This window comes from Serinus canaria, chromosome 7, assembly GCF_022539315.1.
Source record: "Serinus canaria isolate serCan28SL12 chromosome 7, serCan2020, whole genome shotgun sequence".
NCBI lineage: Eukaryota > Metazoa > Chordata > Aves > Passeriformes > Fringillidae > Serinus > Serinus canaria.
The window spans coordinates 23956457-23969355 of record NC_066321.1 but is presented as its reverse complement, the minus strand read 5'-3'; the positions used below and the strand labels follow the sequence as shown (position 1 = coordinate 23969355).

The 12899-nt window shown below is 46.1% G+C and overlaps 1 protein-coding gene across 7 annotated transcripts in view; it reads right to left on the bottom strand.

The window, feature by feature from the left end:
* ABI2 (abl interactor 2) overlaps positions 1-1513 on the bottom strand; it is a 63404-nt gene extending 61891 nt beyond the window's left edge. For all 7 annotated transcript variants that reach the window (XM_030241603.2, XM_030241606.2, XM_050977107.1 and 4 more), the window contains exon 1: positions 1288-1513. In XM_030241603.2, coding sequence (XP_030097463.1) covers positions 1288-1404 — 117 coding nt within the window. In that variant the 5' untranslated portion in view covers positions 1405-1513. The remainder of the gene's footprint in view (positions 1-1287) is intronic.
* Between the last annotated feature and the right edge of the window lie 11386 nt (positions 1514-12899).

Genomic DNA, 12899 nt, shown 5'->3' with positions numbered 1-12899 from the left:
AAAAAAAAAAAAACCACAAAGGAAAAAACCCAACTACATGCAGTTCTTTCTATCTGGATCTGCCTTCCAATACTCCTCTCCCATATTCCAGAAAAATCACTTCTCAACAAAGCAGAAATTTAAACACACATATGTCAGGTCATAACTGTAAGATTTCAACACATCTCTTAAAAACCCCAAGTCATGCTAATTCAACATCAGAAGTGCTATTACATAATAAAATACAGCTATATCATTTTACTGTAATTGACCTGTTTTGTAAATGACCCAAAATATGCAAAGTCTTCTCTCTAAAGGACAGCTAGTCATTAAGCAATTTAAAAAAAAACAGTGAAAGCTTTTTTACAGGGACATTCTAAGTATTCTCTGCCTCTGGTTAAATAGTCTCTCCTATTTTCACTGACAGAACAGTCTCAGTACAGATCTCATCGCTAGCTGCCCTCTGGAAGCACGAAAGCACTCTGCCCTTCGGGGACTGAATTCAAAAACAATTCTGGGACACTTTGGAATTCTCTCAATACTGACACCACAAATCCACATCATCCCCCCCTACCTTTCTCTCCTGCACACTCAGACACGTCTTAGGGTGTCTTCTTGTGTTTGGGGCAAAGTTTTCATTTGGCCCTATTATCGCTATCAAACTAAACCGAGAGTATTTTTTCTTTCTTTCCACTAGAAAGAGAAATGAAAAAAGCAGAGTCCTAACACCAGCCTGGTTTTAGAGCTATCACCGCAAAAACCACACTATGCGGTAGCACTTGCGCTTCATCTCTTTCTCCCTAGTTCTGTATCAGCTCTACTACATCACGCTTCCATCCTGCACCTACCTCTTGGCAGCTGCCCTTCCAAAGGAATTCCACAGTCCTGCTGCAGAAGGGAAATACAAACGGACAGACATAACTCTACTAAAGCCTGTATCATTCTGCTCTAAATTAACAGGCACCAACACTGTATTTGCGGGAGTCAGCCGTGCCCTCGGTTTATCACATCACCTCGGCTGCAAAGCAGATCACAATCTGCTGAGGGAACGAAAAGGGGGTACAGAGACACGATCTGGAATAAACATTCACTCACAAAGTGGAAAAAATTCAATTTAGGAATCAATTACATATTTCTGCGCCTCATCACGCCGGGCTAGTTCACGCTGGAGGTGAAGCAGCTTCCCCCCCCCCAGCCCAGGCTGCAGCAGCCGGCGCTGCCCGCCCGCCGCCGCGGGCCCGGCGAGCGGGGCAGCCCCGCGGGCACGGCCGTGAGGGCGCGCCCTGCCCGGCCCCGGCCCGCGCGCACCTGGATGTAGTTGGTCTCGCAGTACTCGGCCACCCGCTCCAGGTTCGTGTAGCTGTCGAACAGGGCCCGGCGCCCCCCCGGGATCTCCTCCTCCAGCAGCATCTGCAGCTCCGCCATCTTCACATCCTCTCACCGACCGACCGACTCACCGACCGACCGACCGACCGACCGTACGTCCCTCACCCCCCGCCCGCTCCGCGCGCTCCTCCCGCCCCCCCGGGCTCCGCGCCCGCCGCCCGGGCCCGGCCTCGCGCCGCGGGCACGGAGCGCGCGCCAGACCCCCACCGCGGCGGGGGCGGGGCGCGGCCGCGCGCCGCCTCCTGCGCATGCGCCGCCCCGCGCGGCCCCCCGCGCGCGCCCACTTCCGTGCCGGCAGCGCGCGGGGGGCGTTTCCGGCCGGAGCGGGATAGGGGTGCACGGCTCGCAGGCGGCCCCGGTACCGCTGTCCCGGGAAACAGTAAATAACTGCGCGAGTGCACCTTTCGGCGAGTCTTGGCTTCCTTTTAAATCGCCTTGCCTTAACTCACTCGCTGGCGGGTTGCTGGCAACGCGCCCTGCAGAGCGCAGGGCTGCGGCCACCTGTGTCCATAGCCCTGGGGGCTCCGAGTGCCGTGTGAGCTCCAGACACTCCTGCTCTCGGGCGGCCGCCGAGCGGCTCTCCTGATGGCCGCAGGAAGAACAAAAGGTGTCCTCTGTGTGGATCCTCTCTGAAAAGCTGCTGTTCTACAGGGGCGCGAGGGAGGGTGAACTCCCAGCTTTCCAGCCTTGCCAAAAAAGCACATAGTGAAGGGTCAGCAGAAACAGAGGAAGGACAGCATCGTGGCTGAAGCATTACACTGAGGCCATCAGTCAGGTCCGATCGGTCAGTTCCCGGCTTCAGCACTGGCGTCCTTTGTATCCCAGGAAAGTCACTCTAATGCCCACCCTTCGAGGAGTGTGCAAGGCTTTCCCACTCAATCCTCCACCTGAACCTAGAAGTAACCTTTCTCCCCCAAAAAGCCCCAAGCAACCAGCCCTGTCGGCAGAAGCGTCCCAGCTTTCTGCAGGGGAGCTCATTTGTCCCTTTGGAATGAGTTGCAGCTGTGAGTACTCACTCAGGTTCCCGTGAGGCTCCACAGAGCTCCTGCTGCCCGCGTAGTGCAGCCCAGGGCGCTGGGAGAGCTCCTGGATCCGGTACCAGGCCTGGCGCTGTCCCAGCGCTCAGGGTACAGACACCTGGAGCTGGCCAGAGAACATCCAGCGCTATAGGACCTGGGCATCAGTCTGCTCCTACAGGAACGGTTGTTCCCTGGCTTTGATTGTTGTTGCAAAGGCATCCAGCTGGATATGCCTAACTTCTAGAATTGCAGATTGCAAACACCTGGCGGGGTCAGGCAACAAACTAATAGTCTTTGGGGCCACTCCTTGGAAATTTCTTCCCTTAAAAGAAAAATAAGATAGAAATCCCTGCCCTGAGGGTCATTTCTTCTTAGCTTGCTCTCCCATATGAAGGATGAGTCAGGCACAGTGTTCATCATACTGGTGAAAAAACCCTCATATGTAAAGCATTTTTCTCCCATTTTGAAATGTGGTCTGAAATTCACAACTTCAACTACTTTTCTACAAACAGTTAGAGAGTCAAGGGCAATTTGTAGCTGTAATAGACTTACTCTCACAAAAAGGCTTATGAAGCACAGAACACCCTGCCAGAGACACCTCACCAGGATGCTTGTGGGAGGAGAGAGGTGACTGACTGCTCATGAGCACCTGTGCTGTCACTGAACACCCATGGGGTCCCTGAACACCCATGGAGTCAGGCTGCTTGCAGTTCTCCACAACAGTCTGGCATTCCGCCCTAAACCCACAAGGAGCAAAGAGGTGTTGTGCAGGCTCGTTCTTGGTGCCCTCTACCCACAGAGTTTATAAACCATGAGTTACACATCCAAAAATACTGGGTTTGGGGTAGTTAAAGAATGAATCATGGCTGTCAGCTGCCCTGCTAATTGTTAATGCATGTCTTGAGAGAGCAGTCTTTTCTGCAATGGTCAAGGAAGGAAAGCCAGCCAAATCAACTCAAGAAGGCTGCTGTACAGTGTGGAGCTCCAAGCCTTATCCCACACCTCCAAGAATCATCCGTGGCCAGGCCTCCATCTTCCCCCAGGGTGTGCAGCTGATGGATAATGCTTTTGCAGTTTGGTAACAGGCCCCGTGCTCCCTCCTGCACTGCAGCTTCAGCCTGGATTCTGCTCGTGTCACATCTGCTGCTGCTGTTGCAGCTCCAGGGGTTGCTCATGCCCATGCTTCCAAGACTCTTTGTCTTTGTGCCAGGCTGGAGGTAGGCAGAGGCTTTCCTTCTCTCCTCATTCATTTGCTTCTCAGGTGTGAAGTCAAGCTGTCATTTGGCAGCTCCCCAGTAAACCTACATGATCTTTCCCTTGGCAAAAGGAGAGAGCTGTCAAAATGTAAAGGAGAAGGTTCTCAAAAGATGCTGTTAGGAGTTTAAACTTGGATTAGCAGCACCAGAGTGCAGGGAGGAGGAATTGTTTAATTGTGTGATCTTCTCTCTGTGCCCTTGGGTGGCACCAGGTCCTGCTTTCAGTGGAAATCTGTGAGAGCCCATCTGCTCTCAAATCTGCACTCAACATCAGCAAGCCTCCTTACAGGCAGCTCCCACCTGTGTGTGGGTCAGGCACTCCTTGACCTCTCAAGGGCTCTGCCTGTGGTTCTTAGGGTGTAAGAAAAGGCATTATGTGAAATACATGCACACAGCTGTTCACCAGAGTAGCTGGACTAACCTGCCTGCATAATCAGGTGCTTGTAATCACAGCATGTTTACATTTTAATAGGGTACTCATTTATGGATTTAAATTTAAACATGAAGAGCCCTTCTGTCAGAATAATGACCATTCCATAATCCTCTGTATGCATACAAAAAATAATTAGAAATAGTGTTTAAATTAGATCAACTGAATCCAACTACCACTTCCCTAAATTTACATAAATTACTTCCCATCTGTCAAGTGATGTGCTAAACTAATTTTAAGTTTTTGCATTCCCTCAGCCCGAATTTATTACACTCTGTAACTTCTCCAATTTTTTTCAATGCTATTGTGCAAGATTTTCCCTTATATCAATATCTTCAAGACTGAGGAGCAAACACATTTTTCACCTAAAGGTGCTGTTCAAACAGTCACCAAAAAATAGAAAGGCAAGCAGTCTAGAGACTTTAAATTGGAGATCGAGATCCAAAAGCACAGGGAAACCACTATTCTTCCAACTTCTCTCACATGTCAGGGTTTTAGTCCTGCCAATCACCCAAGGGAGTCCTCTCCTCACAAAAATTTACACAGATGAGCCAACCCATTGGTTACATGCAATCCTGCAGCTGAGCACTCTGCATGGCCATCCCACATGTACAGTTTGAATCATCAATTCCTTATTAGAGAAAAGTAATGATGGGGTACCTCAAAGGCCACCTATGTTTTGCACACAGTAAGAAATCACAATCAAAGTCTCTTCCATTTTTGTTACTTTACAGAGAACTGAACAGCACATCACATAAGGGGTGCAAGTAAAGATCTTCTTTCGACAGATCACCAGGTCAGATCTTGGACAGATCCTGCTGCAAGTTTTCAGTTCACTTCTTTATATAACTGTGCTCTAGTTTCATGAACATTTTTCTTTTTATCTTTTCAGTCTTTGTAAACAGCAGAACAAAAGCTGAAAATCCCTGTGCTGCTGCATCACATGGAGCTGAGCAGATTTGCAGCTGGATAAAGGACAAAGGACTCTGGTACCAAAGTTCTGGTCATGTGTACTGATGATATATATAGGCCCATGCCCTTTAGGAGGAAGGGTGCACTTACTGGAGGGGTGAGGGAGGGAAGGAAAACTGGGCAATTGAAGAAAAAAGTCTGTAACTGAAGTATGTACCTTCACTCCCCCAACAGAGACACAGTCTTCATGCTTGCTTCACATAGTGTTTGGGTCTGCCTCTGCCTGGATAGCCACTCTTTGCCAGCCTCATAATCCAAAGCTTCTGAAGCAAGCAGCAGTTTATTGAACTCCCATGCCTATTCCAAAATGCTGGGGTGGCTTCCCAGCACAGAATGCAGCTCTCTAATTCTGCAACAAATGGTGTCAGGATCTCAAGGCATCTTAAACACTCAACCTCCAGTGCTCACTGTAAACCAGACTGAAAAACCCACACACCCTGAAGCTGCACATTCTCCTCCTGCTTCCTCAGGCATTCAGCAATTTGCTGGGCAATCAAGATTATAACCACAGATAACCTCTCTGCTTATGAGAAACTGCTGCTGGGTAAAAGGCTGGCTGCACAAAGGTAGGAGAGTAGCTTCCATCTCATGGAAGTGTTTGCCCTAACATTGCTCTTTCAGAACCATCTAGTGCACAGCTGACATCTGATACCTCACAGCACCTCCAAAGAGGAGCAGGACATGCTGCAGAGATTCAGACCATCTGTTTAAGGGCACATCTTATTCCTAATCCCAAGCTTTTTTCTAGTTTTGTGCTGAACTTTCTTTCAAGAGAGCACTGGGTGAGGACAGAGCCAGTACAAGGGGAGGTACGCTCCCCGGAAGGAAGAGGTCAGGCCAAATAGGAAAAATTCTCTTTCTAACATTTCAGACATTAAAAGAAAACAAGCAACATGTGGTCTCAAAGAGAGGCCAGCACAAAGCAGAGTTGCTCATCAGTTTCCTTCCAAGGGATCAAACGACAAGCATTCAGGGAACAGGGGAGGAAAGAACAGCTCTAATTTGTTTTTCCTGCTGGTATTCCTCCTCTAAGATGCTAACCCAGACCAACTGCCAGTCCTTTTCCACTCTGTCCTGACCCTGTGGCATCCCCCAGGTAAGGTCTGATACAGTCACTGAGCCACTGAAGGGTAGTTAATGCTCCAGTACAGCAAATACAAAAATTCATCCTCTCTGAACTACTGATTCTAGCTCACTATTACTGACCTACTGGTGCTTTTTTCATATTTTCAAGTTTGGTCTGCAGCAGCTGCAGCAGTCAGAACCATTCTTTGAGGTCTTTGTTTCTTCCTGAAATTAAAGTTCAGATTTTTAGGTACTTGCATAACTCCAGGAACTCGCCCTGTGGAGCTCTTCTAATCCCTGTTTGTAATCCTGCTTTTACTACATAAACCATTTTAAAAATATTTTATGACCTTGCATATTCTTTGGAGCTACCAAACCAAATGTGTGATGTTTCTGTAACTAGCATAACTCCTTTGCACAGGAAAGGAATAATTAATCACACCTTTGAAGTCATCCTTCCTCCTTCTACCACACATCTGGACAAGTAATCCCCTTTCTAAAGGCTGTGAAGGCAGCTTCTCCTTGCACAGCTTCTCTTCACTCTTACAGTCTGCATCTCACTCCTCCCAACTGCTCTGTCCTCCTGCTTGGTGAACACACAGGAGCATTTCAGCCCTTCCTCTCAACCACAGCTAATTTTGACAGTGTGGCAATAACACAAATCTCAGTGATGCAGTGCTGCCGAACAGGAGGTGGAGGCTCATGGCTTCCCATAGGCACAGTCATTTCACCCACCTGAGTCTGAATCCAGTTTGACAGAAATATTTATGCACAGAAGGCAGCCAGGCCTCCCCACATGTCTCCTTGGAGAGGGAGCTTAAAGGCCTTATTTATTGCAGAGGCAAAAGCATCTCTGAATCATACAAGTGAGCTTTTAGCAGGAAGGAGTTAAGAACCTGAGCTGTACCATCCTGCTGTAAACTAGTCAAAGTTACATTCTCTGCACCCTGGAGTATATGACAGCACCCAAATGATTGACTGCCACACTTCAGCATGCAAGGTTTGATCTGTCTCATATAGGTATAAGGATTTTTTTTCCATCTTCATCTATTTTGGATTGAGCTTTCCAGAAAACACAATGGAGGATTCACACCCCTGAATTCAAATGGAGCAGGGTAGTCTAACCTATTTTGCAGATACCAGCCTTAGCTAACAAGATTCTAGTGGGTTAGGACTGAGCTGGGTGTACAACTGGGCTGTACAGCAGATTAGGACATTGGTTTCAAGAGCCCCTCTCAGACTACTGCTACCCCAGCTAGGAATGGGACTGCTGCAGGAGACATTCTAGGGTGAGAGCAGAGGGGAATGGCTGCAAGGCCACAGGTTGGTCACTCTTCACCTAATGGGAGTCTAGGGTATTATTGATGGATAAATAAAGCTGAGCTCTGGTAATCAAAGTAATCATACAAGTCTGTGCAGATGCCTGGGCTCACATAGAGATTTATTTGAATCAGGAACACCAAGGCAATTCATCTTCTCTTAACAGCCTCATTCCCTGCTCTGTGTGCTCACTACCCATGGGGCTCAGCTATGCAATCATTCCCCTCCTTCCCTCTCTGTGCTTTCCTGCAGCATGTAGTCGCTAAATATAATCTGACAGCTTACTTTCTCTGGTCCAGAGCCTCAACATCCATGCACTGCTTCTCTGTGCCAGAAGCTCTATTTTACAAGTCAAACCATAGTCTCCCTCCCAGCTCATCTTGTATCAAAAATGAGCACATATTCACATCCTCTCTCTTTCTATATCCAGCACTGTTGTTGGAATGGGCTCACACAGCAACTGCAGTAGCAAATCCCCCAAAAATCTAGCAGCCTCAGAGCCACACAACCAAGAGTTAATTTCTGCAAATGCCAGCTAGCCCTTAGCTCTAATCAGTTCATCCACTTACACTAGTCCCAGTTTTGGCTTAATTCTAAGTCTCTTTGAAGCCACCACACATGGATAACTTCATTAGATAGTGAAGTTCTCACATCCAAGGGGTACCTTACTACTTTTCCACACTTTTCTGCTTCATGAAGTTCAAAAGGTGTCATATTCCTCTACTGTGCACTCACTGAAATGTCATTGAAACCCGTTTTCTAGATGTATTTCCTGATCTATGGCAAACCAAATCTCAAGGCCAAATCTCCTAATTTTATTAATTCCAGAAAAATTGGATCCTTGTCTGTATATGTGACACTTCCAGCGAAAGAGGTTGTTTAGCCACTTGTTAGTAGTGCTCCTTGATTCAGAAACCCAGAGCTCATTAGAATGCTGTTGTTTAGGTATGTACATCACTAGGATAAAGGGATTATTTCAGGGCACAGACTGGCTATCATCTCTAATATGTAGGAAGAGGAGCAGAAGAACAAACAGATACAGCTGGTGTGCTTTTTCTTCTCTGTTGCCAATCTGATATTTCAAGCTGGTTTTATACAAAGGAAAAAGCAGAATGGAGAAATCCTTATCTTAAAAAAGTGGCTGGGAGCTCAGTGAATGCAGCAGCTCTTAGGATAAAATACCCACAGTACATTCCCCCTGGCTGCCTCCTCAGGAACCAGCAGTTTTTCTCACAGCTTTCCATTAACCGCTTTTATTATCTGAACGTCTGCCCACATGAGTAATTGAGTGAGTCACATCAGCAAAAGACTTGTGGAGGTTTATGAGGAGACTGTACTGTAAAATTTTTTGAAATCAGTTTCATTTACAGAATGAGGATTTTTAGCTCTGGTGACAATTTCAAGACCAGTGCAGTAGTAATGGGAGAAAGAAACACAAAAGGTGATAAAGATTTCCAGTTCTTGAAGGTAATTGAGAAAATGTGATTGCTAGCTCAGTTTGCCACTCTGGAACAGTACAGCTATAAAATGTATAAAGGCTAATGCATGATGGATGTTTGCAGTATTTTCATCTTTACTATGTAAAAATCACCATCAAGCTTCCTCAAGCAAAAAAGACATTCACTGTGAACTAGTGGGTATATACAGCAACAGGCTCCACCTACTTACCACAGCTGGAATATGAAACCAGAGGCCAGGCATAAATCCATGCAATTTCCTTTTCCTTTGCATTATGGCAATACTAGACTTACAAAGACATCTAGGTGTTTAAATAGTCAAGTAGGTGCTTGACTGTTTGGGAGTATTCAAAATCCAAACATCTAAGCAGATCCAAAAATTTGGGTTCTAACAACTGAAAGCCACAACTAGAATTTCAGTGCAGCTGTACCAGACCAATATACTGGATGCTCAGTGGTATTCAATGCAACTGTACAGCATAAATAATAGTCATGCAAAGGACTGCAGAACCAGGTCCATGGCTGAGGTTAATTTAGAGCATTCTGCTAACAAGCAATCAATCTGCTCCTTCATTTTAGAACAGTACATCAAATCCAGGTGCAGGGTTTGTCAAATTCAATATGAATTCTGCACAGCAGAAGAATGAAGTGCTCTCTCTGCTCCCAAATATCTTGCTGATCAATGAATGGGGGGTGGCTGCAGCCACTGGTTTCCCATGATATGCAATGGTGTATTCTTGCAGGTGTATCCCTGTCAGCTCCTGCTGACTCACATGGCTCACTGCCCTCCTCCCAAAGAACCTACTGCTGGTAGGTTTTATCAATGAAGGTGTAGGGAAGTTGATAAGTCCTCTTAGTCTCTTAGATCTGAGCCCTGCTTGTTCTGTATCAGGTCTTGGCCAATATGAAACAATGGCTGCCAAGTGCCAATTTCCACACTTTTGACATGTATGATTTATGAATTCATATTATGTTTGAAGTATGAATTTTGCTTTCTTAGACACCCTATCCCTCCCCAGAAAAGATAAATGGCCAAATATGACTTACCTTTTTTCTTATTATTGCATGAAATTTCTGTTCCTTTACTGGATTCATGGTCAAGGGAAGTTTGGTGAGGAAAAAAGCTCTGATGGGTGAATTGTCCCTTCTGTTTTCTGCATGACTATTCATTCCCTCCCAGCCTCCCCTCCCCAGGGTTTCTGGATACAAAGTACTTCAGGAATCATTTAGTCTATTGCTGAAACACAGGCCCTGAGCTAGCAGGTACACAGCACTGCTGGAGTGTCTTTTTCCATCAGTTAAATTAAAAAACTGAATCCAGTTGATGGCTGGGCTCACCAAGCTCTCTTTTAGAGAGGATACTCAGGGCCTTCTGCTGTAAAGCTCTGAAGGGGAAGATGATCACTTTATCCTTGCTGCAGTGTCTGAGTCACCACTGAATTGGAAGCAACTGTTAAAAAAAAAAAAAAAGCCTTTTTTGGTGAGACTTCAAAGTTGGCAGCCAAGCAGGCACAGCATTGGATGTGCCAGGCTCGTGACAGAGCTGACCTGCCTGGATGCCAGCAGGGAAGTGGGAGCAGAGCGTGCCAGTGCCCGTGAGTGGCTCTGCACTGCAGAGACTGGAGCAGAGAAGCTTCAGAGAGGTTCAGAGGTGGTCCCAGCACTGATACCCCATATCAAGAGCAAACACTTCCTGAGTAAGTGTCACTGGAGCATCACTTGTCCACCTACAGGGATGTTTCACTGTCATCAAAGTAACCAAGACACTCACCAGGGACATCTTTTACCTGGTTTCTCTGCATTTCCAGTTCTGCATCCTCTCCTCTTTGGCCAAGGCAAAAGGCCCCAGCTACCTCATCACTACTACTATCACTTAACTGTACATCAATTAAAATTAAGAATTTGTGCCAAGTTACACTAGTTTTAATGTAAAATCCTGCAAGATTTGTCCTTGTGAGTTTTAACTGGTCTAGCATTGATTTATTTGAACTACTTTTTCCATTAAAGAGATGATCAAGTGCTTGCACCAAAGATGTTGGAGCAGATATAGAACTTTGACTGATGCTTCCTGCCTCTTGGAAGCAAGGCTTTCTTTACAGGAGCATTAAGATCACAGAACTCACACATACTTCATTTATCTTGGGAGCAGGCTCCTCTGTAAAAAAAACTGGAATGACCTGAAAAGTAGGGGGAAAAATTCTTTCCACTCCAGCCCTCCCCCAAATCTTTTTGTGGGAAACACAACTGTGTTTTTGATGCTAAAATTCACAGATTTAAAAATACTTCTTCTCAAGGAATGTTGCCATGGAAACCTTTACCGTGTCTCCTTCCCCACCCTCCATATGTGAAGAACACTTTCTTCATCTTTTTTTTCCTGTATGTGGTAGTTCCTCTTCTCTGTCTGCTACCACCAAAAGCCTGGCATTAAATTCTAAGAGATGTCAAACAGGCCTTTTGTTTAATTGAAAAGTCATTACTAAAAATCACTCCTGAGCTGAACTACAAAGAGGTGTCAAGATGGGTTCACACTCTCAGGCTCCAAAAAAAATGCCTGGAATATATTCTAGCAGTTCTTGCTTTGGACAAGTGTAAAGAAGCAACAGGAGCTGCCATGATCATTTAAACAGTTTCACTTCCTGGTAGCATAACCCACAACTGATGAAGATTTTCCTTTATGCTTTCCTGAAGGTACTGCTCTACCCCATTCCTTTTGCCCCAAAGCCAGAAGAACTGGGCACAAAAAGGAAGTCAATAATTGACTATGCAGGTGACAGAGTGTTCCTAAATTGGACTGCCAACAAGCCCAAATTCATATAACTGCACAGCTATTGGGAGAGCTGGCACAACAGCTGCCCAAGGGACTTCTAATCAGCAAACATCCACCCTGCACAATAACCAACATTTAATTTTGCAGCAAGTAGGACAGAAATTGCCAAGACCATCCCTTCCATGTTACAACTGAAAATAAAACATGCAGCTCTAAAATCTGTGGTGTGCCACAGCCACTGCCAGCAAGTCCTTAACTGCTGGGAACAGAAGGATATTACTATTATTAATAGGATATTAATTTGCAATGGTTCTTCTATATGTAGCTCATGTTAATTAAAATGTAGAGATAACAGCATTCATGGACATTTTGGAGGTGATGGGAGCCTATATCAGTAAACTGTCTCCTCTGCTCTAAGTTGTTGAAAACTGCCTCACCAGTTGCCATCAGGACAAGGGGCAAAAGTAAAAGGCTTTGACAGTCATAAAGAGCATTAGCAATGGCCTGCCTGCTCCTGAGGGCAGCAGGTTGCATAGGCACAGAGATACACTTGGCCTCTTACCTTTCCTGAGTTTGCAGCTCTCAGTAGAAACTTGTCCTACAGTAAGAGCCTAAGGAATGAAATGACAGCTTTTCTGTGTGCTTTTCAAAACCATCCTGTCAAATTTGTAAAGCAGCTTGCTGGTGTAGAGCAGGAATATGAAGCATAAAAAGCAACAATTCCCTATATTATAGTAACCTCCCCCTCTTGGCTTTCTTCCTAGACTAAGACATTTTTTACCACAGGTTGCAATGCTTGCCCTTATCCCCATGTAACAAGCAGAAGGCATCTCTGGACTTTGTACAAGTCCTCAGTGTGTGGGTTGAGCAGCACTGACAAACCCTGTGCTCTGCTGCCTGGACTACTGAGACTGGGGACCTGCAGCAGGGCAGGCACTGGCTCAGCTTTTCCCCGGGCTGGCAGGGACAGGGCTGTGACTGTGACCTTGTGGCACGGCTAGCACAGACTCCCTGTCTCAGTCATCTTCTCCTCACAAAATCTGCAGGAACACAAGACTGCAGAGAATTCAAATCCCTGCAGCTGATTTGGCCCAAGGGCTCAGAAGTTAGTTCTTGTAAGAGAAAGGGGAAAATGGCCAAAAGTAAGTGGGAAGGGTGCACACCCTATGAACACAAGTCTTCCTTAGGAAACCAACCAAACAAGAACCAGTGACAGTGCATGCCAGACAAAAAGTGAGGGCAGAAATG